Source organism: Platalea leucorodia (assembly GCF_965183815.1).
Source record: "Platalea leucorodia genome assembly, chromosome: 7".
Lineage (NCBI taxonomy): Eukaryota > Metazoa > Chordata > Aves > Pelecaniformes > Threskiornithidae > Platalea > Platalea leucorodia.
Window position 1 is genome coordinate 3493307 of NC_138829.1, and position 24274 is coordinate 3517580.

Here is a 24274-nt window from a genome sequence, read left to right on the forward strand (position 1 = left end):
AAATGGGATATGTAAATCCCTGGATTTGAGATTACTTAGAGAATACGCAGTACAGGCATTTAGAATAGCATAGCAGTGAGATAATTTATAAGGACTTTGTGATACCCCAGCATGTTCTCCTGACATGATTATAGGTCCATTTCCACTATACTGCCTGCCTAAAGCACTGGAGGAGGAGGAGAAGAGGAACTCATAGCCTGTGTGTCTAGTTCAGTCCCTCAACCCTCCAAAATTGGTAAAGTAAGCACGTGGACATAGATAGCATCCCCTACAGCCACCAGCTAATCGGTACCAAGTGGAAGTCATTTTCCATAGGTTACCCCACAGTTTGCAGGCAGCGTTATCCCAGTTTCTGGGGGACTTTTGGCTCATTACAAGCGCTGTCAGAACCGTCACCTTGCTAGCGGTCTCAGAGACAAACCACCTCGCCCTCTTCCTCTGCATTCTCAGTTCAGGCATATTTAAAGAGGTCCAGTTTCAAGTATCACCAGTATGGCCCCTTTCACCAGTTTTATTGACGTTGTTTAAATGTGTCTTACTGGTCTGCTGGAGGCAAGGCATTTGCAGGGCATTTAGACTATTTGCAGTAATAGGTTATAGACAAGCATTTGAGCGTGCAAGCTCTTACTCAGCTGCTTCTGTGTCGGACCCGTCTCAGTCTTGAAGATGTTCCCCAAAACCTTGCATTTCCCCAGCCTCATCGACTGACCAAACAGGAGAAGGTATTACCTGTCGTTACAAACCTTGCTGCTCTTCGACCTTCAGCACTTCTGCATGCTGGTCTAGGAGTACTAAGGCAATACTCATCCAAATACAGTTTGGTTTATCCTGCTTTTCCTAATGCGTTTATCTTCATCTATTGACATTAATATCCACACTGACAATGTTGAAGGAAGCTAATTTAGGCTGTTATTCCCTGAGTTCTTCATATTCACATTGAATACGTTTCTTCACAATTAATTACAAACTTAGATTCCGTACTAGGATCTACTACAAAAGACAGGCCTTTCCCAATTATCCCTCAGGTCAAAACGAACACTGCATTAACGGTCCATTTTTGTGAGGCCTAGTGACAGGATTTCACTGAAGAAATCATTCAAGTCCCCCTCTTCATTCTTCTGCCAGTTGTTTAATAAACATACTCCACTGCTTCACTGAATTTAAAAATTATATAAACAAAACTCACATCTTCACTTCTGTTTAGTGACTCTTCCTTTGTTTAGTATAACTTATTTCCACATACAAAAAAATTAAGGCCTCTACAATTTAAGTTGCCTGGCAGCAGAGCTTAAAAAAAAAAAAAAAACAAAGTAGTAGTCTTTATTTGCCAGCTGGGAAATTTCTTCAGATGAAATACTGTTATGCTTAGTTGGACGCAGTAGTCTATTTACATATTTTTAAGAAAACTTTTTTTCTGAGCTCTGCAGAGAAACAGCTACGGAGAATAACCCAGAAGCCTAGTGCGTAAGGCGGAGCATGTTGCCTTACAGAAACCAGACTCAGTTTGCAGGACACAGACCGTATCAGGAAAGTCTCACTTTCAGCAGCAATGATACTGATGGTGTTGAAGACTGACCTACCGGTATGACTAGGTTTGGACCATTAAGTATCCTAGAAAGCCAGAAGTATTTTAAAGTTTTGAATTCAGTAACGTAAGTTTGCATTAGACCTTGGCTTCAAGCTAGGCAGGAATAAATGATTCAGTACAGTAAATTCAGAATTTATATTTTAAATTAAAACCAAAGTATCAAAATAAGTTAACCTAAAAAAAAAAAAAAAAGTCTTTTTTAGGCAAAACTTAGCAGAAAACCAGTTTGGGAATAAACAAAAGTTCTCTTTTGGCAGTGTCCGGTTTGGGATTTAGCTCTGTCCTCTCCTTGGAGGCACGTGTTAACTAAAATTCATCAATACAAAAAGGCAACGCAGTGAAAAGCTGAAATATTAACATTTCAGTAAAGTGCACGGGACTGTGGCAGACTTAATGGCTTTGCTATGACCTTATCTCGGATGCTGAATTAAATGACGGGGATGCCAGGTTCTTTACTATTCTATTGAGGTTGGCAATTTTTTCTTCTAGTAAGTAGTTTTTCCTTTCAGCAGTTTTCTGCCGCTGTTCTGTCATCTCCAAAGCCTTCAGCAGTTGTGCATTCTCAACATAGAGGTCCTTGACCATTGCATCTGCTTTAGTGTTCTTGGAAAGCTGAATTGTGAATAGAACATAATTACTCAGCAAATTAAAAGCAAAATAAAAAACTAAAAGCAAGCACAGTGCTGGGAACGTAGGTGGATGTGTTTATTGCAACTCAAATATCGAAGGAAGACAACCCACTCATTCATCTTATTTTCCTTTGTTAAAAACCTATATGTTTGTGGAGTCTTTATAGATGCTATGAATATTTTGAGACTGGAAAGACTTTGTGAGGAGATCAGGCAGATGACAGAGGGCTTCAGATTCATCTTGTCGGAGGAGTACTGCTTTATAGCGTTTGTCCTCTAAGGATAAGTCTAGTTCACTAGAGGATCCACAAGCCCAGTGACCCCACAGAGATACCTCCTCCGAGGTCTGGACCACCAGCTCCTCCTACAAACCTGGGGAGAGCAGCCTAGCATTTGTCTGCACGCTTTTGGGTACAGCCCTTTGGCAGGAGACCCCCCCCTTTCCTTAACGTGACAGAGGAGACTGTACCTCAGGAGAAAACAGATGCTGTTATCACGTCACGCCTGGCCAAGTGTTCAAAAGCCACTTTTTCCTATGCTACTGGGGACTTCTGAAGGCGGCAGATCAGGGCAAGGACAAACACCCCAAAAGCACGTCAAGCGAAGGGTGCGTGGGGCAGGGGGCATCGAGAAATGAATAATTGTACAGTAATCCTGTACCCTCCAGGAAATTCTTTTTTCCTCCTTTTCTAAGCAACTTTTCCAGTTAGGACACTTGGCCAGAATTTGATGTTTGTTTCCTGACTTTAAGTGCACCAGCATACCAAACAAGCATAGCGTTTAGGAAATTAATGAGTGGTGGATTCACTCCCCACTTTGGAGTTTTTGGAATTTTGGGGCAAACATGCTGTACTTTAGCTCAGAAGCATTAAGAGAAAAAGGAAAGCACCGCTAACTTTATTCTAAGCAAGAATGGCTTGGCAGCTTTTGCCTACTTAGTTGTTTACTGAAGAAATGGGTATAATTTTAGGGAGAGAGTAAGAATGCTTACTTGTTCTTTCAGCTGATTTACTTTATCTTGGAGAAGCCTCTTCACAAGCCTTAGTTTCTGTTCAACATCCATCATACGTTCTTCCATCATTTTTAGAAGCTGCTCGTGACCCCCCTGGAAAGCAACATTTATGTGAGAATCAGTTAACAAAAATCAGATCACATTCACCAATCTCCTTTTTTCCAGTTTATGCTTAAGAAAATAGCTGGCACTCCACCTTTGAGTCTATTTTAAAGAGTCGACTAAATTAATAAACCATTCATGGAAGCAAAATGTTAGGGCAACACTTAAAGGACACCATTGAACTGGTTTTCCAAGTTTAAAGTTACACTTGAGATTACCAGATCGAAGAAAAATAGATATAAAATTTTAAGTTCTGTCTTGTCTGTGATAGTCAAATCTGGATAGTTTCCTTTTCTTGTTCTTAAAGTGCTGCTGTATTTCTCTTGAATGTGGGAAACAAAATACCAATCAAAATCTTAATGATTTTAGAAAAAAATGAAGGTGAAGTCATAAGGGCAGGGTAGTTTGACAGTGTCTCTCCCACACCAAAGGCCCCTTGAAATTGGGCAATATCCTAAAAAAGTAGGATTCTATTATCCCAAACTTTTTTACATTTTCTTGTTTTTGAGATTAGTTGTTGACAACGAGTGTTTCCAAATAGTAACTCTAAAACGCTTTTGCTCTATTTTTCAGTGAGATGACAGCCTAGCTGAAAGCGTAGTAACTCAGTGCCATGAGAGTGCCCATCACACCAACAGCTGAGTGAAATTTTGCTTGACTTTGAGAAAGCACTAACCTTCTCCCCAAAACAAAATACCTTCAAACCCCCAGTACCTTCACACGTGTGGGGGAGGATAAATGAAAAACGGAGGGAGGAGTGTTTCGGGTAGGTAGCTGCTCATCTAAACCACTGTGGAAAGATCCCCTTTAGGGGACTGATTGAAGTCCAGTCAGCATTTTATTTGTTGTAACACCAGAAACTCCTTAAATCTATGTATGGGGCTATACGATCACTTAGCTTGTGGAAAAAAAAAAAAAATTGAAGTTACATTAGAGTCATATAGAAAGCAGTTTTACAGTGTCACTGGACTGGATATTTTTCCTGATTAAAAAAGTACTTGCAGGGGATTTTCTAGCCAAGTTATCTTGAGCTATCTTTTGTAATTGGATTGGAATTCAAAAACACAGCTGACTATTACACTTCATAGTGGTTGCAAGAGCCTTGAATGAGTAGTTAAGCGGAAACCAAGAATTATAGTGGTCTCAATACCTGCGATCCCTGTTTTTTGGCTTAAAGCGGATTTGAGAATGTTCTAACTTCATATGACCTCATGGGTAATGGGAGAAGCCAGCTCAAGCATTAGCTTTAAGGTCATTAGAAAGATAGGAGCAAAAAGATCTTTGAAAGCAAACAGCTGAAATGGTTTATGGCTCACAACTAGAAAAATCATAGGCCTCAAAGAGGTGTTTTTCTGACCTCTTAAAGTAGTAAAAATCTAGTTTAATCTAGTAATTTCAGACAAAAGACAAACCACTAAGGAATGTTATCCAAGAAACAAGGGTGTTAATGATTTTCCCTTTTCTGGCACTGCCTTTTTACTTTGTGGCCACAGCAGCAGAATATGCCCATGTACAATGCAAATTCCTTTCTTAAATGTGCAGGTACCTCAGCTAAAGAGAAGCTGAGTATCTGTACTTAAGTACATCCCCTCATACAAAACTTTCCCAGAAGTTCTGATATGACAATCCTCAGTATCAAAAGACAAATATTTTGTCTAAAACTTGTTAATTCTTGTTCATAAAGCTGAAGCTATTGATACTATTAAGACAAGAGACATTATGTTTAAAAAAAATTTTATTTTTCATTTACATCAAAAAATGTCATCTTTCCCTGTTAAAAAGTTTATACATCTTATACAAAAATGCAGTATAAATACCCCAGATTTTGTTCAAATCTCATATAAAATTAGTACCATTTGAGAAAAATAGTCTCTTTCCACACTGAACAACTCCACATTTTAAATAACATAAATAAAAAGTGTTTGTAACAAATTAAAAACAAAAGACAGCTTATAAACTTTCACAAAATAGCTTCTAGACAAATAAATAGGAAATAACACTGTGGAGACTTTTTTTTTTTTTTTTTTTTTTAGAAAAAGCACAAAATAATTTGATCCTCAAGTTTCTCAGCTTATGCCAGTTCGTGTGTTTGTGTGTGTTTATCATGGTAAGGAATGAGATCGTAAGCAGCCAAGCTGTCAGAGGTGCCCGATCCTCCGGTAGGAATCTGCATGCACTGCTCGCTGCTCCGGTAGCAAGGCCTAGAGAAAGAAGGCAAGTGGGATACTTCACCCTGATATCCAGATTTTCTTTTAAATATGTACGTATATTTAGTTAAAGCAAACCACCAATACAAGCAAAGCAAGCAAGCAGGACAAACAAAAACACACCCAAAAGAAAACATGCAGAGTATCACACATTGTATTTCTCTAAATACTAGTATTAGCACTACACGGATGCAATTGAGGAGATATTCAGGATGCATTTGCTAGATGTAAGGACTCTTCATCCACATTTTGGGGGGATTTAAAAAGATCAGTGGCCGTGATTAACTGCAATTAGCAAAGCAGTTAAGTTTCTTAGAGGAAATTATCTGCCATTATATATATATATATATATATATATAATTTCATATTCGCCAAATATCATTTGTGAAAAATGTAGTCCAACTGACCTCCTTTGAACACTTATTTGCATTTCTATTTTAAACCTAGCTGTAAGTCTTTTCCTGAGACAGGTAAACAAGCTGTTGGTCAGAGGCTATTTGCATTTTGAAATAGAGAGCTGAAGAAAGGGGAAGTTGAGCAACTCTAAGTACTCTGAACAAAAATATTGGTTAGCAGAGGTTCTAAGAGAACTTAGGAAAAGACTGGGTCATTAACAGGCTCCCAAATCTAGTTACTGAGCAAGGAATACGAGAACAAATGCAGCAATTGCTGCTGTGCAGCAGGTGAGAATCACAGCACTAGACACAGCAAAAACAGTCATTTGGAATTCAGAAGAGTCCAGACAGGTTAAAAACAGTAATAAAGGCTCGGGAGTTTTAATTTAGTGAAATTTGAACATAGGACTGTAGCCTCTGGAGGGCAACAGCTCAAGACTGACTGTAAAATGAATGAGAAGGCAGACCACCGTAGCAATGATCAAACAGCAACGAGAATTGCGAAGCATGATGAACATAAAATAATTCCAAAAAGGAGGGGGATAACTTTGGGTACCTTATTACACAGAAGGACTCGGGATCTAAGAAAGCTGCAAAGTGCGAAGCAGCAGCAGCAAAACTAGGTGATTAAATTTACACAGAAAGCATGGATAACCTGACGTTGTACTCACTGGTGAAAAGATGATGAAGAGGGATTAGGATGCAATTTTTCAAGATGCTAAAGGGGACATTAAAATGGACATAAGCTCAACTAAATGTTAACCCTAGAATTCAGGATGATGAAGAAAAATCAACAGTGAGAATTAAAGCAAGATGTGCTTACAGAAATGTCGAAGTTGAGACAAACTAAAACAAATTTGGCCTTGTTTATAGTTGTAGAACGCATGGGTTTAATAATGAGTTTAGAAAGTTATCTAGTAAAGCCCATGAAAAAAGCTGTAGGGGATGTTATAAACCAGAATATCCACTTACTTTCAGAAAAAAAAATCAATAGAAAAAAATTAAAAGGATTAAGTGCATTAGTGCATTGACAGAAAATATTTGCAAAGCCTCTTGAAAGTATTTTTAAATTCATGAAGCCTTCCAGAATAAAAGCTTTTACAGGAAACGTAGAAGTGATTTATCTGTAGAACTACACGGTCCAGGATGTGACTACTTTGCAAATTGTTTCTCAGGCTTTCAAAGGCAAAATTACAAAGTCATCGCTCCTAATGCAATACGCAGCACATTCATTTGCAGATGCCACTGCTGTAATATGGCTTTTATCGATTTCAAAATTAATCTGCACGCTCTACTTTCTACTGTGAGTGAGCAAGTACATTAGCCTGTGGTAATGCACTTCTGTCAGGACTCAGCCGAAAGGGCGAGAACCTTACAATTGATTTATTTTTACTTATCCTATATTATTTGCTGTTAAGTCCTTTTTTTGGGTGAACTTTTTGATATTTTGCCTTTCTTAAAAAAGAATTCTTATTCCAAGGTTTGGAAACTTTAGAAACTGTTACTGCATGTACTCTCTCTCCATAATACCTTTTTTCCAGAATACCCTATTAACATGTTCAGAGATTTTTGAGCTTCAAAGTCTTGGTCTTATTATTATTTTTTTAAAAGCATAACTGCAATCTGAGTTTAAAATGTAAAGTTTTATTAATCTGTTAGCAGGAAAAAAAAAGTGTTAGTATTTTATCTAAGTTATTTAGAGCTTTATCTTTTCCCGTAAGATAAAGTTGTCGTATTAAGACCTATGGCCTGAGCCAAAGCTTTAGAGATTTGGTTACTTTTTGAAGGGAGTCATTTGGCAAGCCTAGTCCCCAAGCTTAATTTTTATATGGGAGATGCAAACTATTCTACCTATTGTCTATAATTCAGTCTTACATACTAAAAAACCAAAACAACACGAAAAGTGACTCTGCCCAATAGGCGCAGTGGCTGTACTCTTCCTTGGAATTAAGTTGTTTTTCCTCAGAAATGCCAGCGTGGAAGTTTCTGTATAACAGTTACAGTGTTCTCCAAACAACGTCTTGTCATGTGGCCAAATAACGAAGATAGGCTGACCTTATAAAAAGGATTCATTTGTTTTATTCTGCTCTACTACAGCTGACAGAACTCCACGTGACAGCAACAGCCCAAACCAGTATTTTATGTGTGATGGGTATGTGCTTGCGCAATATGTGGTGGAGTATTTTTTTTATATCAATGGTTCCAGACATGCATATTAAAGAAAACAAAACCAAACCTATAAACACTTGCTGCACATTGATCAGAAGGAGAAAAGCTAGTTGAATGTGGTTGGGAGTGTTTATTTCAAGAAGATTAAGCGGACTTCAGAATTAAGCTATGGCTCAAGCTAAATATGCTAAATAAGAGAGGTTTGTTTTGTACGTATCTTTGATAGAATGAATTTTAATTTTAATTTTTGAACTGGCATAAACAGAGAACGGATCTCATCAGAATTGAGAAAACAAGAAAACTAACCAGATATCCTTTTAAAGTTGTAACCTGCAGAGTAATGAGAGCGTTACCTGTTGCATATTTGTTTCAGAGGGTCTACTTTCAAGTTCTTCCTGAAGACGTTGACTCCTCCTCTCTGCTTGTAGGAGCTGGTGTTGGAGCTGCAGGAACTGTTCCTTGGGCACCACAGCACAGCCTTGCTGCTGGAGCTCCCGGGAGTGCGGTGGTTGGCTAAGCATCACGCTGGCGCTGGAGTGGAGCATCTGAAGAGGAAATGAAAGAAGCCATCAGGAGAAAGCAGCGCCGCTCTTCCCACAACACGTCTTCTAGCGATGCACTAGACACCAGGTTAGTCTTGAACAATTCCTTGTACACAAGAGAAACAAGCCTGAACTCAATAACAGAAGCTAAGTAGACAGCTTTTCTCTTTCCAGTGAAAAAAGAGGCATCTTTATGTGCCGTTCTGAAGTCTAAAGGAATCTGAGCTTTGATTCATAATTTCAGACCTGAATTATCAATTCACTGAATTTCTGATGAAATCCTGCCAAAGTGAAATGGCCCTGTGGTGAGTTTTAACTTAATAGTCCTTTTTAATTTTAACCTCGATCTCAGCAGCTCTTCTAAAAACAGTCTCCACTTACAAATAAAAGCACTAGCACGAGGCAGGCTGAAGAAGTTGCCCACCAGCGCTGATTATTTCTACTCTTTAATCTAGGAGGGGAAGATAACTTTCTCAAAAGCAAAACAAATTTTCAATGCAATGTATGATGACCTAAGTAATTTGATGCCAGCTGCTATATTACATTCAGAATTCAGTATTTAGAATCCCCTATATCCTTGCTTATGTTCACTCCTAACTGTAGGAATTTTAACACATTTTATAATTTGCATTTTGAGACATGCCACGAGCAGAGTTCGATAGCAAGTCTGGAGACCTCCCGAGTGTCTGTGCTGCAAAAGCAGAAGTATACTCAGAGGGGCCCTTGAGATATGGATGCATGTATAATCTGAAGTCGTTTAATTCCAAATTGAAGTCTTGCTTTCATTAAAAAAAGGTTACCAAATGCATCAGGAAATCTACGTAATGTAAAGGTAGTATATACCAACAACGAGTTCGTGCATACTGGTTGTCCTTTGTGTAGTTATACTACCAGAGAAGCCTTTCAGTTGGTAAAACTAGGTGCCTCGTGGGACAAAAGGATCACATTCCTAACAGTCCTTGCTACAGCAAAAAGAGCACCTCCAAACAGACTTGTCCCAAACGGTTTAGCTTCCCCACGTCATTTAGTTAAGTGCTGCTCCCAAGCAATGCTGTGACAGTTACTGGATGAAGGTGGCTAGAAGAGGGGCATTTCTGGCATGACCTTACTACGGTAGCACTGCAGCCACGAGAGCCCAAGTTAAGCTGGCCCAGCGTTAGATGAACTTTTGGACAATATTAAGAGCGAAGGTTGTTTCATGTGACTATTTAGCATTTTTCTAGACTAAAGTAAAATCCAGGTAAGACTAGCTCACAGTTGTAATAGTTTATAACACTAAAAAAAAAGACCAGGACTGTACAGTAAAAACCCCTGATGTTTCAGACAAGCTGATTTGCAGTTTGAATTCACAAAAGATGAATACTTTCTTCCCATCAAGTTCAGTTGACCACAGCATAAAATTCTCACCTGTTATCTCAAAACCATTACTCTGTTCCCTTAGGAAAAGGCATATAAAATTATGTTAGTGGCTTTAATTTTCCTTTCAAAAGTGGTAGAATTAAGGCCTCAATTTGTAATCGTGTTTCGGTGATTGAGTTTTTTCATAGTGGTGCAGCTTTTCTGGCTGTGTTAGCATCCGTACTCTCTGCTGGCCCAGGTAAACAGAAAATAGGTTCTTAAGTATTTTAAAATAAAACTATTTGTAATTTTTTAAATTATCAGGAGGTTCTCTTGAATCAACTTGTCTGTAAAAGAGCTATTCTTTTACTGGCAATATAAACAGTCGAAATAATGAGCTTTTGATAGAATTTGTTTAGGGTTTCCTGTAACGTTGTGAAGCACACAAGTATCTAGTGAACGAGCTGAAGAAACGGTCAATTAACATTAACAGCATCTTACAAATAAATACCAGCTGCGTGGCTAATGAAAACAATATAGTCCTGCCGTATTCATCTGCAGAAGGGAGCGGAACAAAAACGAACTTGCTAAGCTATTAGGGATGACACGGAGTGTGATCACATATCAGTTAGTATTAAGGAAACATTTGAAAAAGCATGCAGATATCAGAGGTGAATATGAAAACATCTTCAAGCCTCACAGTCAATGGGTTAGAAGGAAGGGGTTGAGCCACTTTTCATTTTTTTAGGATCAGTTTAATTCTTTTGAATGCAATTGATTATTTCTCTCCATTTTCATGGCAATGCCTTAGAAGTATGCAACTTCTCGGCCTACAGAATCAAACTGCACAATACACTAACCACAAAGAAGTTAATGCAGCTGTCAAAGTGAAAATTTTACATTAAAATGAATAGTGGCTTCTTGACTTAAAAGATGCATGGAACAACAACAACAACAACAAAAAATCCATGAAAGAAAGAAATGTTTTCTCCATGCTGTGGTAGTACATTGAAAATGATTGCTCTACCTTCGCACACTATTTCAGAAAGAGAACTGCACCCTTCTCTGCTAGTTCCAACCACTGAGCTCTAGACAGGTTAGCCATGAACAAAAGGAGAACAGGCACAAAAAAGAAAGTTAGAAGTCATAAAGTGCTGACTGAATGTTACACACCTGCTGGGAAAATGTTATCGGAGTATCAAAAGCCCTGCGCGTTTCAAATACAAATTTTTAGGAGCAAACGCAATTCCGTGCTCGGTGTTTATACTAAAGGGTTTGGAATTTTCCCAAAGCTTAATTAAGACTATATAAATAAAAGCGCAGGGCATACAGTCTTTTCAGTAACTTGTCAAAATCTCATCTTTGCTAATCAAGTGTTTACAATTTTATAGCTAATTACATCATATATTCAGCATAACATGTTTCCCATTTGCTCTCGATGAAAAACATGAAGTCTTTTAATAAACAGTGTTGTAAAAGCCTCATCTAGAAGATGTTTTTATTTATGGAATAAGTCAAAATTGTGGTGTTTTTTTTTTTTATATTATGTTTTAAACTCAAATTCAGGACATCAAGTTTAGGCAAGACTGTTGAGAGACAACTCGGAGGTCTAGCCTGACCTTAAGGGATACGCTAACTTAACGTAGTTAAGCGTGCCCGTTCCTGTAACCCAGAACACCTAAGAACTATGCAGTTTTCAGAACATCCAGCACGACCCGTCTCCAGCAGTATTGAACAAACACCCATGTTTACAGCAGGCTTTGGAAGAACCTCAATCGAGGTTTTCACTCATGCCTTTAGATTAACAGCAGATTGTGTAAATTGTTATTCTATCACGATCTAAATAAGATAGCAAGGCTTAACTTCAGCAAATTATTCCCATAGTAAATAAGAACAGGTTTCTACATTAAGAGCAGCATTACACAAATATTAGTTAGGAAACTTGGGGTTACGTGTTTTAGGAAAGAAGAGGAAAGTGTTAGCCTTGCCTCAAGCACAGAAACAAATTTCTTCACTATTTGATTTTCTGTCTGAAGCCTTACGTGAATTACGTTAAACCACAACATGCTTTGGAGAAGCACGTTTGTTACACTAACATCTTGACCATGAAAGATGAGATTAGGCATTGGAGGAGACCAATGCTTCTAGTTTTGATTAGCTTCCTCTGTTCCTACACATCCAGAAATTGTTTTAAAATAAATTCATAGATTCAGTGAGATAGTGATAAAGCCCCACACTATTCAGCACAGTCAACGCCGATTGAAAAGTACCTCCATTAACTGATCATCCAGTTTCACTTGCTTTTTTCTTAGCCCTTCATTTTCTGAGCCGGTTTCCAGTTCACGTTCAAGAGAATTCATCTGACTGATCTATTAAAGACAAGAAGTTTCCTTAGAAAGGTAGTCGTTTCTTATTTTATTTTTTTTTTTTTTTTAACATGCAAGTCATGAGTCACTGCACATCAGGACAATTCAAGATTAAAAGACGTAAGTATTTGGACAAGTGTAATGCTTTGCTAAAAGTGACATCTAAGACAACATTACACAGCATCTCCGACACAAGTTTCAAAGAACAGGCAGGGTAACTGATTTTTAATCTAAAAGTGGTAATGCTAGCACGCAAGCGCTGTGGATTGCGGTGCACTTGAGAAAGCTGCGTTTTGGTTACGGTTCCCACGTTCTACCACGGAACTGCTCGTGCTGACGAGAAGTCCTGCGGCACATTGGCACAGACCGCCACCCCACACGCTCTGCTGAAGCGCAGAAGGCAGTCAGCTCCTTGGGACAGGGATCCACGAGAGACAAAGAACGCAAAGCTCAGAGTAAAAGAAGAAAATTACAGCTTACCCCGTTAGCTCGGAGATGGAAAGCACTGCGTGGAGTAACGTATTTACCATCTAAGACTAACCTTCCTGTTTGCAGATGACAACTCCTTCTGAAGCTGTTCGCACTCTCTCTTCAAGCTTAATTTCTCTTGTTCTATGGCTTTGACGATACCTGACTGGCTTTGATGCTTTTGGTGCTTTAGGGAAAGGATAGTAGCTTCCAGCTGTCTGATCTAAAGAGACCAGAAATGAACAAAATGTGGAAAAACATTCCAGACCATTCAAAAAAAAAAAAATCAAATTGCATCTACTTAATCTAAAATACCGAGTACCGATCGATTTTGGACTCAGCAGATTCGGGTGTATTTTTGACATTTGCACTTTGAGCAACACAAGGTCTTTCCCTTCCTCTTCCCCATAATCTGCCCAGTACTGTGAGCCAAGAACGTGGACATGAAGAATGCTCGGAATATTAAGAAGTTTTTAGGACAGAAAAAAATTGAAGGGCGTTAACTGAAAGTCAGTCCAGAATCTTAGACAAGAGTGACCAGGATTTTCTTTTAAAAAAAGAGCTGTTTGAAACATCATAAGAGTGTTTGCATACTCAGTGCAGATATAAAGGAGAACTATTCCATTACGCATTCTTTCTGCAAATGTTTCTATTCAAAACTAACAAGCAACATTCCTCTCCTGTATTACCCACTGCAAATCATAGAATCACAGAATCATCAAGGTTGGAAAAGACCCTTAAGATCGAGTCCAGCCGTTAACCCAGCACTGCCAAGTCCATCACTATACCATGTCCTCGAGACCACGTCTATCCGTTCTTTAAATCCCCCCAGGGATGGGGACTCAGCCCCTGCCCTGGGCAGCCTGGGCCAGGCCCTGACAGCCCTTTGGGGGAAGAAGTTTTTCCCAATACCCAACCCAACCCTGCCCTGGCGCAGCTTGAGGCCGTTCCCTCTCGTCCCATCGCTTGTTCCTGGGGAGCAGAGACCGACCCCCCCGGCTCCAGCCTCCTTTCAGGCCGTTGCAGAGAGCGAGGAGGGCTCCCCTCAGCCTCCTCTTCTCCAGGCTGAGCCCCCCCAGCTCCCCCAGCCGCCCCTCCCCAGCCTTGTGCTCCAGCCCCTGCCCCAGCCTCGCTGCCCTGCTCTGGCCACGCTCCAGCCCCTCCATGGCCGCCTTGGGGTGCGGGGCCCAGCGCTGAGCACAGCATTCGAGGGGCGGCCTCACCAGTGCCCAGCGCAGGGGCACCATCACCTCCCTGCTCCTGCTGGCCACACTGTTCCTGACACAAGCCAGGATGCCATTGGCCCTCTTGGCCACCTGGGCACACTGCTGGCTCATGGTCAGGCGGCTGTCGACCAAAAGAAGAATTTAAGTTTTGCCTAGCGCGTGGGGACCGCCTCTGATCCGTCAGCTTGCTCAGGTTACCTTCTCCCTGGAGTGAGTCACGTCTGTTTTGCTGCTCTGGACTTCTCTCTGCAGCCTCTCATTCTCCTGCCTGAGCAGCTGCTGCTCCTGCTTCATCAGCTGCTCCAGTTCATCCCAGTACAGTTGCCTCTGTTGGTCCTGCAGCCCTGAGGAAGGCACAGCCCGTTCTAGAACCCGATTCTTAAGACAGACAGAATTGCAGGGTTAGGCCTTAAACAAAGAAGCAGACATTTTCTCTATTCAGGTGGGTTTTAAGTAGGCTTTCACTAACTGCGGACTCTAAAGTCGCAGGATTCCCGTCTTCCTCCCAGCCTACACACAGTTTTCCACTAAGAAACGCAGCGGGCTAATCACAGCACACAAAGTGCTTCCCTTTGCTAAAACCACAGATAATAGCTGCGCGCCGGAACGGCCGATACGAGCGCCCGGAGTTCAACAGCACAAAAAAGCAATTTGTGCTCCATTTCACAGCCTCATCAAGCAAATAATAGAACTCGGTATTAGATATTATTCAGTAATAGCTGTAATTTAGTTCCTGTTGTACAATTCTGAAACAGCCTCTTTTCCACGTGGACATTAAATATTCCTTAATTACATGGCAAACAAGCCAAATTACTAACTGAATTCATAATACCAATCCCAAGACTGCTGTCTACAACCTCCTCCAGTCACAGTCCCTCCTCGGTTGAGAGGCTGATACAATACTGCGCCTTTCAAACCCAAGTTTGACTAAAAATTAGATCCCCCTTCAATTACTGGTGTGACTGTTAATACGTTTATAGTTTTGATAGGTGTAAATTCATACGTTGTCCACAGGTTTTTTGGTTTTGGTTTTTCCAAAAGATTTCTTTCAGGGAAGCATGGAGACTCAGGAGGTGGCCTGATCATTGCCTGTTCTAATGTTCAAAACTTAAAGTAAGTTGTTTTTTTTTAAAAAAGAAGTTTAAAATCTGCACATTATACATGATCAGACAAGACTGATGAGTTAACTACTTTAAAATGGAAAACTACTAAATACAGAAAACATCATTAAAATAGGGCTTTTTTTGTAGCCACCTCCTTTCAGCTTTCCTTTTTAAATTAGCTTTATGTCATTTGTTTTAAAAAAATCTAAAAAAAATCAATAGATGCATAACTCAGAGTCCACTTGCTCACGTCTGCAGCACTATTTATGTCCTTTTAATGGACAAGCCAACCAAAAGAAATGGGTTGGCTACAGCAGAGCAGCAGCTAGTGGCCACAAACCCTGGCATGCAAGGCTGCGGCACCTGAGGCCCGTTACCTTTTCATTGGCATTCTGCAGTTGCTTGTGTAACGACACCACTTCTTGTTTAAGAGTTTCCTTCTCCTGTTGTGTCACCCGTAGGTCTGATTTGAGTCGGGACATTTGAAGGTTGGTATTTTGCAGCGTTTCGTCTAGACTCTGAACCTGTAACGAGCAGGAACCCAGCTTGGCATCTGCTGGACCACGATTTCTTGTAACCTTGGGCTGCTAGGATGCGTACGCACCACACATCACACCCGTTTAGGAGCTCTGATGGAAGGCGTGAAGAAGTTACAATGCTGACAGCCCCCTTTAAAAAACGCTAAATGATTTTCTGACTTGCCGTTCCAAATCAGTAGCCACCCACTTTGAATACAGCCACAACACTGCATCCAGAGACACATCTTCCACCCTCAAATATTTATTGTGATATGCCGGGAAGAGAAGATTTCTCTTGAATTATTTATTCTTCCTGGCAGCCGACGGCCAACAAGAACCCCCGAGCGTAACGAGCCAAGCAGGTAGCCGATCGTTCCCCTCCCCTGCCTGGCGAGAGACCAGCCACCGCCAGAAGAGCGGGGAGCAACAGCAGAGTCCCCGCAGTAATTTCGGAATAGCTGGGCAGAATGAATTGGCAAAAGGAACTTGGCTGTAGATGCAGAACAACATAACTTATTCTCAGGGGGGAAAAAAGTCCCTCACTGCATTTAACAAGTTTCCTCTTGTCCTTTAAGGACGTCACTTGGAGAGCCCATCAAAGCGGCCATTCTTAGGTGCATGACATCTTTGCGCACACTGGAAGAGGGCTGTTTTTTATGAAAAAAGCACTACAAGAGATTAAAAAAAAAAAAATGCTTTTGATCTAGGGCTAGAACAAAAAGTCACTATTATACCTTTTCTTGTGAAACGGCGAGCTGCGTTTTCAGTGTCTGACTCTGCTGTTCCCAGGACTTCTGTTCCTGCTTCAAGCTGCCAATTGCATTCTCCAAGCAGCTTACTTTAGCTACCTGAAATCAGATTACACCGGTAAGCCTGACGCAGTCAGGACTTTCTTTCACTCCATTTGACTTAGAGTTAAGCTAGAGGGAGTTACAGCTACGCAAGGAAAAGGGAAGAAAGCAAAAAACCCCTCAGCTCCCAGCCCGAATCCCCACACAAGGGGATCTTTATTTATAGCGTGCATATTGGTTACACTGCTCGAGTTCAGAGTTACAATACGTTAGAGTTGCAATAAAACCGCAAGAACACTGTCCTCCTTGTCCTGCTGAATATTTATATCCAGCCCTCTGTTCCTTGCAATGTTTGGAATTTTCTACATAATCAAATTACAGTAAAGCCGCGCTCCAGAATTTAAGCTTTCTCTTAAGCTAGGAAAAAAAAGGCAGTGCCAATTAAGCCTTTATCTGGCTTGAAGGTAAGGAAAAAAGAGATCCAGGGTAGTTTTACAGGTTTGGGTGATGCAAATAATGATATGAGCATTCTAACAGCCTGTTACAGCATGTAGGTAGCCATGTGGATTTGCAGCTCTGTCTTACCTTATCAATACATCTGTTTAATTCCTCACTCAGGGCTTCTTTTTCTTTCTGCAGCTTTTCGTTTTTAGTAATTAAGCTCGAAACTTCATTTTGAAGGTCAGAGAGATCAGGACATCTGGGCAGCTGTGGAAAACAAACCCCCTCACAGTTGCATTTCTGTGCCATTTCTGAATTTTGCATGCAAGTGTTACACAAAGCTTTCTCTTCTCCTCTGGGCCACGCACCCGACTCTGGATAGAGAGGAAAGAGGAGCATACTGCCGTTCGGCACGCATGACCGTACGAGTACCCTTCGTGCGATCCAGGGCATCCTTCCTGCAGCAGCAGTGCTAAGGGTTCCTGATTGCCCCGGGATCCCTTGGATTTGCTTTAGGGCTGGGTCTTCTCTCTGCCTCTTCTGCGAATGGTGGGAAAAATACCGACTTCTGATCCTTTCCCCATTTGACACAGGCCTTTAGCTTAACGCTCTGCCTTTTCCCGTGCTGTTCTGTCTTTGCTCACTCAATCTTCTGTCCTTAATTACACTCAAGCCACAATCCACTCTTTACTGAATAGGCCTCATCTGCTTTTGCTTTCTAAGACCATTATCAATCCTAAGCATTGGGTGCATCAAATGAGTGCTTTACGCTGCAAAGAAAATTACTTTGTGGAGCCCTAATCAGGAGAGCTAACTCATTTGTAGCCTTCATTATCTGTGTTTATTAGCATATATTTACAGCCAATTGAACCATGCTTCCACAGGCGATAACCAAGCCCTCCAGGAAATTATCCTCAGAAACTGTGAGATGTTGAAGTCTCCAGATCGGTTTAGCAATAGGAATTCTCTCCAGAAGGACATGCTGGAAGAGACCGGTCCTTAAAACGGAGCTATATGGGTATCACCAGTTACACAGGAAAACGTTCCCCGCCTACCCCATCCGCACAGACTGGAAAAGCCCTGTCTGTTCCTTGATTAGAGCTTTAAATCTTTGTCTTCGTTGTCAAAGCCCATCTTTATAGAATCACGACTCTGGAAGACCTTTTGGCCAAGGCTAAGCAAAACCAACCTTATTTGAACAATTGGGTGTTGTACGCAGAGACTGTTTCAAGAGGATTTATATTCCCCTACTCTTATGACCTTACTTTAAAGAAATTAATTATTTCCAACCCGGTCAAGAGAGCAGGGCGTGTTAAGAGGCAGCCAGCATTATCTGACGGCACTCAATAGGATGCCATACCTGTTTTGTCTTCTCGAGTTCCTGCTTGAGGATGTGGTTCTCCTGCTCCAATATATGAGCTTGAACCTTCATTTTTGACAGCTCCATCTCCAAGGAAGACACCATATTTGATGACTGCAAAAAGCAAAAAGCATAGATTTCAACTTCGGAGACGCGCAGAGTAACAAAGGTTAACCAGAGGATGCTGCAGCCAGTGACACGGGTTAGAGCTGGGATGGCACCGGACGGAGCAGAACATGCTGGAAAGCGCAGGTAAATATTTAGCATCACTAAGCTCCATTTTCAAGACAAACCTGCATACTTCTACCTCCCTGCTTTAGGCTGCTGCCATGCTTTCCTGCCACCCCCACTGCTGCACGCATGCGCGTTTGCAGCTAGTACTTAGGAAAGTTCAGCTTTGAAAGAGCACCCGCAGCTCGAGAAAGGGATGCTCGTTCCATAGCACCTCTGCGTTCCCAAAAGTTCAGTCGTTTCATACCGTTAGAGATGGCGTAATCCCATACCTTTACTTTGGAGTTTTCCAGTTCCTCTTTCAGCACCAGTCTCTCCTTTTCCCATTCTTCCAGGGTACATTTTCCCGCTTCCCTTTCCTTTTGCTTGAGCACCCTTGCCAGCTGTTGATTAAGATCCTGCACATCTGCTTGATTTTTGGAGTTCCTCTGGCTAAGTTCTGTATTTTCAGAGTCCAGCTGCTGGTTCCTGGTCTTCAGGTCTGCTACCTGAATCGGGACAGCAGTGTCAGTTATGGCTGCTTTTACACCGGGGATGAGATTTTTAACACATTTCTGTTCCATTACGATGATTCAAAACCCGACAAGTGTCACTCCAATGCAGTGGTGACTCCGAGCCAGGGGGCACGGATGTTAACCGCACTCTGTGTAACAGCCATGACCCCAGCAGCACGGCTTGCTTTAGTTCCCTATAGCTATTTAACTTGCTCCGTGCCCTAAATTGTACGCCGAATCAAGTAGAACCATATTTAGGAGTAGGAATCTTCCTGATGGCCTGTTGCATGGACAGTCACCCCCCAAACTGTTAATTTTTCATAATTAGCCTCAATTATATCAGTATGGTATCAGCCATCCGGCACACCGCTCTGTTCCTCCTTCCCTTTGCCATCCTGATGTGTATTTTGGGGGTTACGCTGGCGAGCTAGTAGATTATTCTGAGCAAGTAGAATTCTACCAACCAATACTAAGAGGGACATGAATGTAAGAGCTACTTAAACCTTCTACTTTGCCTAGCATAACAAACCACCCTTCAGATAAAAGTAGCAGGCTCATTGATCCGAGCGAAGGGTCCCAGCTGGCAGCATTCCTAGACCCAGCTAGCTGGGAAATAAGTAGAGGCTGAGCCACATAACCTCTGTTTCCCATGGGCTACTGCAGAGCATTACCCACAAAGACTACAAAAGAAAGATTTTAACGTTATATTTCTATTAAATAGACTTTCCAAGCTGACTATGGAAAGCGCTCTCAAGTCTGTAAGCTAGATAGTTACAGTAGTGTTGCAGTTATCTTCTGATCACATCAAACGAGCCTCATATCAATCCCAAAGAGTTAACGAGAACAGTCATCGAAAAGTTTAATGTATATAATGGTCATTTTTGTGGCCTTTGGGACCAGCTAAGGAACAGCTTCTATACAGTGATGATTTTTACAGAGAAGGTTATGGGTTCAGTCCGTATACCTGCTTTTTCAGGTTGTCAACCATCTTCTGTACAGCCACTTTTTCCTTTCTCACAGCCTCTATCTTTTGCCTAAGGAAAAAATGAAAGCTCATTAACATTAGGGCCACTTGTTAATATACACGCCTACAAGAACGGGCTGGGTTTTGACATCTCCAGAAATGGTAGTTCTGGGTATTTATTTCTTGCTTAGCATCACTGTTTTGCATAGGCTTGGCAAGTGCTCAGTTCCTCAAAGTACCCCACGTAGGTCTTCGCTAGAAGGGAAGAATACTGCCGGGATCGCGGATGGTTATCTACTTGCAAAAGACCAAATCACTGAAATGCCCTGTCACGCCGTTCCTCCTCCTGCCTTTTCTGAGGCTACGCCAGCCCAACAAGCTCTGCCTTTGCTGAAGCAAGAAGAATTGCATCAGGTCAGCTCCCACGCAGGTCCTGTGTTTGTGTGTCACTGGGTCAGCTGAACTCCTACGGTTAAGCCCCTGCTTTGGCTCTAGGAACGGGCAGGAGAAGCTGGGGCAGGTGAAAAGGACGAGGAATAGACTGTCAACCAGCTGGATTTCCAACGGCACCACAAAATAAGCCCAATTTCAAATTTTGTAGAATATCTAACACGCGAAGGAGCTTTGAGAGAAGGGATGCAGCCATCGCGTCTGCCCCGCAGCGAGAGCCTGAAGGCATACGCAGGGTCCGTGCCCCATGAGTTCTTACCACATTTCTTCTCGGGATCCATTGAGCTCCCTCAGTTTCAGGCTGGAAGCGCTACCGTCCTCATTTAATAAAGTCACTTCATTTTTTAGAATAGCATTTTCTTCTCTGAGCTTCTCGGCTTCACATCTGTGGCAGAGACACGAGACAAGTGAAAGGTGTTTCTGTATATCATCTAGGCCCACAGGGAGGAAAATTAGGAAAAGCCTAAGCTGCCTGTAATATTTCAAAACAAAAGTACAATTGCCTATTTTACGTATGAACAGTATATGGATTTTACATTTCATTTAGCAAGAGTGCTTCCCAGATCACTAAAAAAGGGGCTTTTTGTGTCTGTTTTTGTACAGCTAGAGTTGGTTAAAAACTAAGATGCCTAGGAAGAGTTTTACACTAATATTGTACTACACCTTTCAGGCCTGAAGTTACAAATAACATAATTTTAAACAGCTTAACACCACAATACGCAGATTGCCAGGAGAGCGAGCTCTTGCCCCAGCCGTTCCCGGAGTCCGGTGTGCTGGGAGCAGCGGGGCTGGAAAGCGCCTTTCCTGCCCCGAGGCGACCGCGCAGGAATCGCTTAGCCATGGTGCAATACCCGAAAGAACAATTTCCTGCGGGAAGCTGGAGCTGAACAGTAATTCAGCCACTTGTAGCCACTTTATGGCCCCCAAAAAGAAAAAATACTTGCTGAAATACAGCAATTAAAAAGCAGTAGTTAAAAGCTATGATATTCTCTGTGTTATAATGGTATTTACCGTATCGCCCACCTGATGGATTCCTAACACTGAGTGCTCATGGTGGGGAAAAAGTTACCATAATTCTCGATTAACTTAAATATTGAGAAAAACAGAAGCACTTTTAGCATTCCAAGTCCCATTCAGCACTAGAAGGGAGCAAACCGAGTGAAGAAGTGATATTAGTAAAAGCTAAAAGCATTCTGGAAGTGTTACCATAGTATTTTGGACATGAAAATACAGGGGGGTTTTGAAGTACCGTAAACTACAGACTGCGACGGCGACTACATCCGCAGACAGAAGAGCTGGCAGGTCGCTCCTGTTTTACCCTTCGTGTTAGGTCACGGTCAGAGAGGAGTAAGTCACACGCGTTTATTTTGACCGTCGTTATCCGTGATTAATCAGCCTGCTTGCTAGTAGTTAGGGTCCAAGGCACTGTTTTCTAATCAAAGTTAGGCTACAGTGGTTAATGCAGCAACCGCCCGGCAGGCACGCCGGTGGCTACCAAGCGAGGAGCGGGACGCTAGGTTAGTTTCTAAGCGGCACGTTTGATTACTGCGGGGCCGGCACGTTTCCCACAAAGTTTTGCAAGCGTACGTTACCTCAGAAGATCAACTTTTTGCTGCAGCTCAGTGCACGTGCTCTGTAAGCCGTGCGTCGCTGTATTCCTCTCCTCTCTCTCGTCGTGGAAATGCGTGTCGTTTGGGTTAACCAGAGCAGCAGCTTGCTCCTTCAGCTTTCTGTTGGGCTCTTGCGGCTCCCTCTTTTCTGCCGACGTTTCTTTCCCCATGCTGTCGCTTTGGTTGTGCTTCTCTTGCTGACCTGTAAATGCATGTTCTTCCAGCTTCCCAAGCCGGCATCGCAGTCTTAACTTGCCACTGGGTACATCTACGTTCCTTCCTTGCGCATCTTGTTCTTGGACATCTTCCAGTTCTTCATCTTTTTGGAGGAGCTGTGTGTTTTCCTCTCCGAGCTTAATACTTTCCCGTTTGCTTTCTTCTAGCTTGCAATGAAGGCTTCTCAGCTTACGCAGGTTGTCTTCTAGCACCTGATTTTTTTCAACTAACTTCACCATTTCGGATTTCAGATCCTCATTTTCTACCTGAATTTCTTCTTGTAGTGACAGAAGTTTAGCCTGTGCCATTGATCTGTCTTCTAACTCCTTGACCCTTTTCCAAAGCTGAGCTATTACGCTTTTCAGGTCACCGTTCGTTGACCCGGGAGCATGATCGAGCTGGAGAGAGGCTTCACTCAGTTCTTCAGCCTTCTCAAGCTCAACCTGCAGCTTCAAAGCATCAGAAACAAACCCATTATTTTGGGGAGCTACTCTGTGATTTAGCAGATGAACCTTCTGCTGTTTAACATCATCGTGTAGCATTTTTGGTCTGGGAACTCTCTCAAGATCTCTCTTATTTTGCAGCAGAGGCACCCAAGGAAGCAGCTCTTGATTTTTGTCACAATCCTGATTGCCAGCAGCTTCCAGTGCTGCTTTACTTCCTTGACCCATCTGCACGGCGAGCGCACGGCCGCCTGCTCGACCTTTACCCCATGCTTTCTCCAAATCTGAATCCATCTCAGTCATTTCCTCCAGGTCTGTAGTATCAGCCTCCAAAAGCGGAAGGACATTGCAATCCGTGCCCTTCTCCGCATCCTTACAATCGCTGGGCGACCCTTCAAAAATGGGATCGATTTCATCGGGCAGCGGAGATCGCTCGGAGCCAGAGTCAGAGCCGCCGGGCCTGGGAGGTGGCCCGGGGCCCCGCTCGGCAGCTTGCAGCCTGTGCCGCAGCCTGACGATCTCGGCAGCCATTCTGACGTTTTCCTTCACGGCTTGCTCGTGCACTTTCTGCAGATTTAAGAGGACATCCATATCATCTCCCAGAGGCGCCATACCGGAGAAAGAAGCAATTTTGCTCTTTGCTTTCGCATACTCATTTTCCAGGAGCCTATAATGATTTTGTAGCGCAGAAAAACTATGGGTCTCCCACTGCAATTTCTGTATTTTCCCTTGAAGATTTGAGATTTCCAAACTCATCTCGTCCTTATCTGTTTCTGCTCTTACACTAATATCTTTGTTTAAACTCTCCAAAGCAAGAATTTTGGAATTGAGGAGCTCTTTCTCTTGCTTATATTCACTGTCAAGCCTCTCCAGCTTTTGCCTAACCAGCTTCCCATTTTCCTCCACCATGGATATATGCTCTTCTTTGTTCTTTAGCTCTTTTGCGTGGGCATTTTGGAGTTGCGTTATTTTATCGTTCAGCTTTTTCTCTTGCTTCTCAGCAGCGTTCCTCAGGTCTCGCAGCTCCTTCTGAAGCTGCTCCCTCTCGCACACAAGCTTGTTCACTTCTTCCTTGAAGGTCTTCTCCAGGAGATCTTTCTCCTGGGTCAGGGCAGAAGAAACAGCCTTTTCATTTGCCAGACTTGCCTTCAGTTGCTCATGAGCTTCGGCAACCTCCTGAGCGATCTCATCCTTTTCAAACTCCCACTGAGATTTCTCCTCTCTGTGCTGGTCGGCAAGCTCATGCAGCTCTCGCTGGTAACGTCCTTCCAGACTGTGGATCATTTCTTCGTATTTATTCACAAGGGTTTGTGTTTCGACAGAAAACTGCGTTTCTGCATGAGATGCTCTTCTGTTATAGTCACTTTCCATTTTTTTCCTAAACATGGTTAACATAAGATATTACTAAACTCTGGGCTAACTCAGAAAAAGATTCAAATGGCTTTTTAGGCTGAATAAAACAAGCTGAAAAATTACTTTTTCACTGAGTTTTAGATGAAGTACTATTTGACGGGTGTTTCTGAGAGCCAAAGTTAACTTTGAGGCAATTTGTTGAAACTTCAAAGATAAAAATCTAATTGCCTTGGAAAAGTGTAGCTCATGAAATGTCCT

General features: G+C 42.1%; 1 protein-coding gene across 1 annotated transcript in view; it reads right to left on the reverse strand.

Moving 5' to 3' along the window:
• Positions 1-1990: 1990 nt before the first annotated feature.
• The window catches only part of NIN (ninein), a gene marked incomplete at its 3' end in the record, with an annotated part of 56929 nt that continues 34645 nt past the window's right edge, over positions 1991-24274 (reverse strand). Inside the window, exons 16-29 of the mRNA XM_082318671.1 lie at positions 21987-24041; positions 20654-20779; positions 19945-20014; positions 18759-18974; positions 18256-18369; positions 17040-17162; positions 16398-16511; positions 15523-15669; positions 14241-14420; positions 12890-13039; positions 12253-12351; positions 8456-8647; positions 3209-3322; positions 1991-2200 (exon numbers count right to left, since the gene is read on the reverse strand). Of these exons, the coding sequence (XP_082174797.1) occupies positions 1991-2200; positions 3209-3322; positions 8456-8647; positions 12253-12351; positions 12890-13039; positions 14241-14420; positions 15523-15669; positions 16398-16511; positions 17040-17162; positions 18256-18369; positions 18759-18974; positions 19945-20014; positions 20654-20779; positions 21987-24041 (3910 nt within the window). The remainder of the gene's footprint in view (positions 2201-3208; positions 3323-8455; positions 8648-12252; positions 12352-12889; positions 13040-14240; positions 14421-15522; positions 15670-16397; positions 16512-17039; positions 17163-18255; positions 18370-18758; positions 18975-19944; positions 20015-20653; positions 20780-21986; positions 24042-24274) is intronic.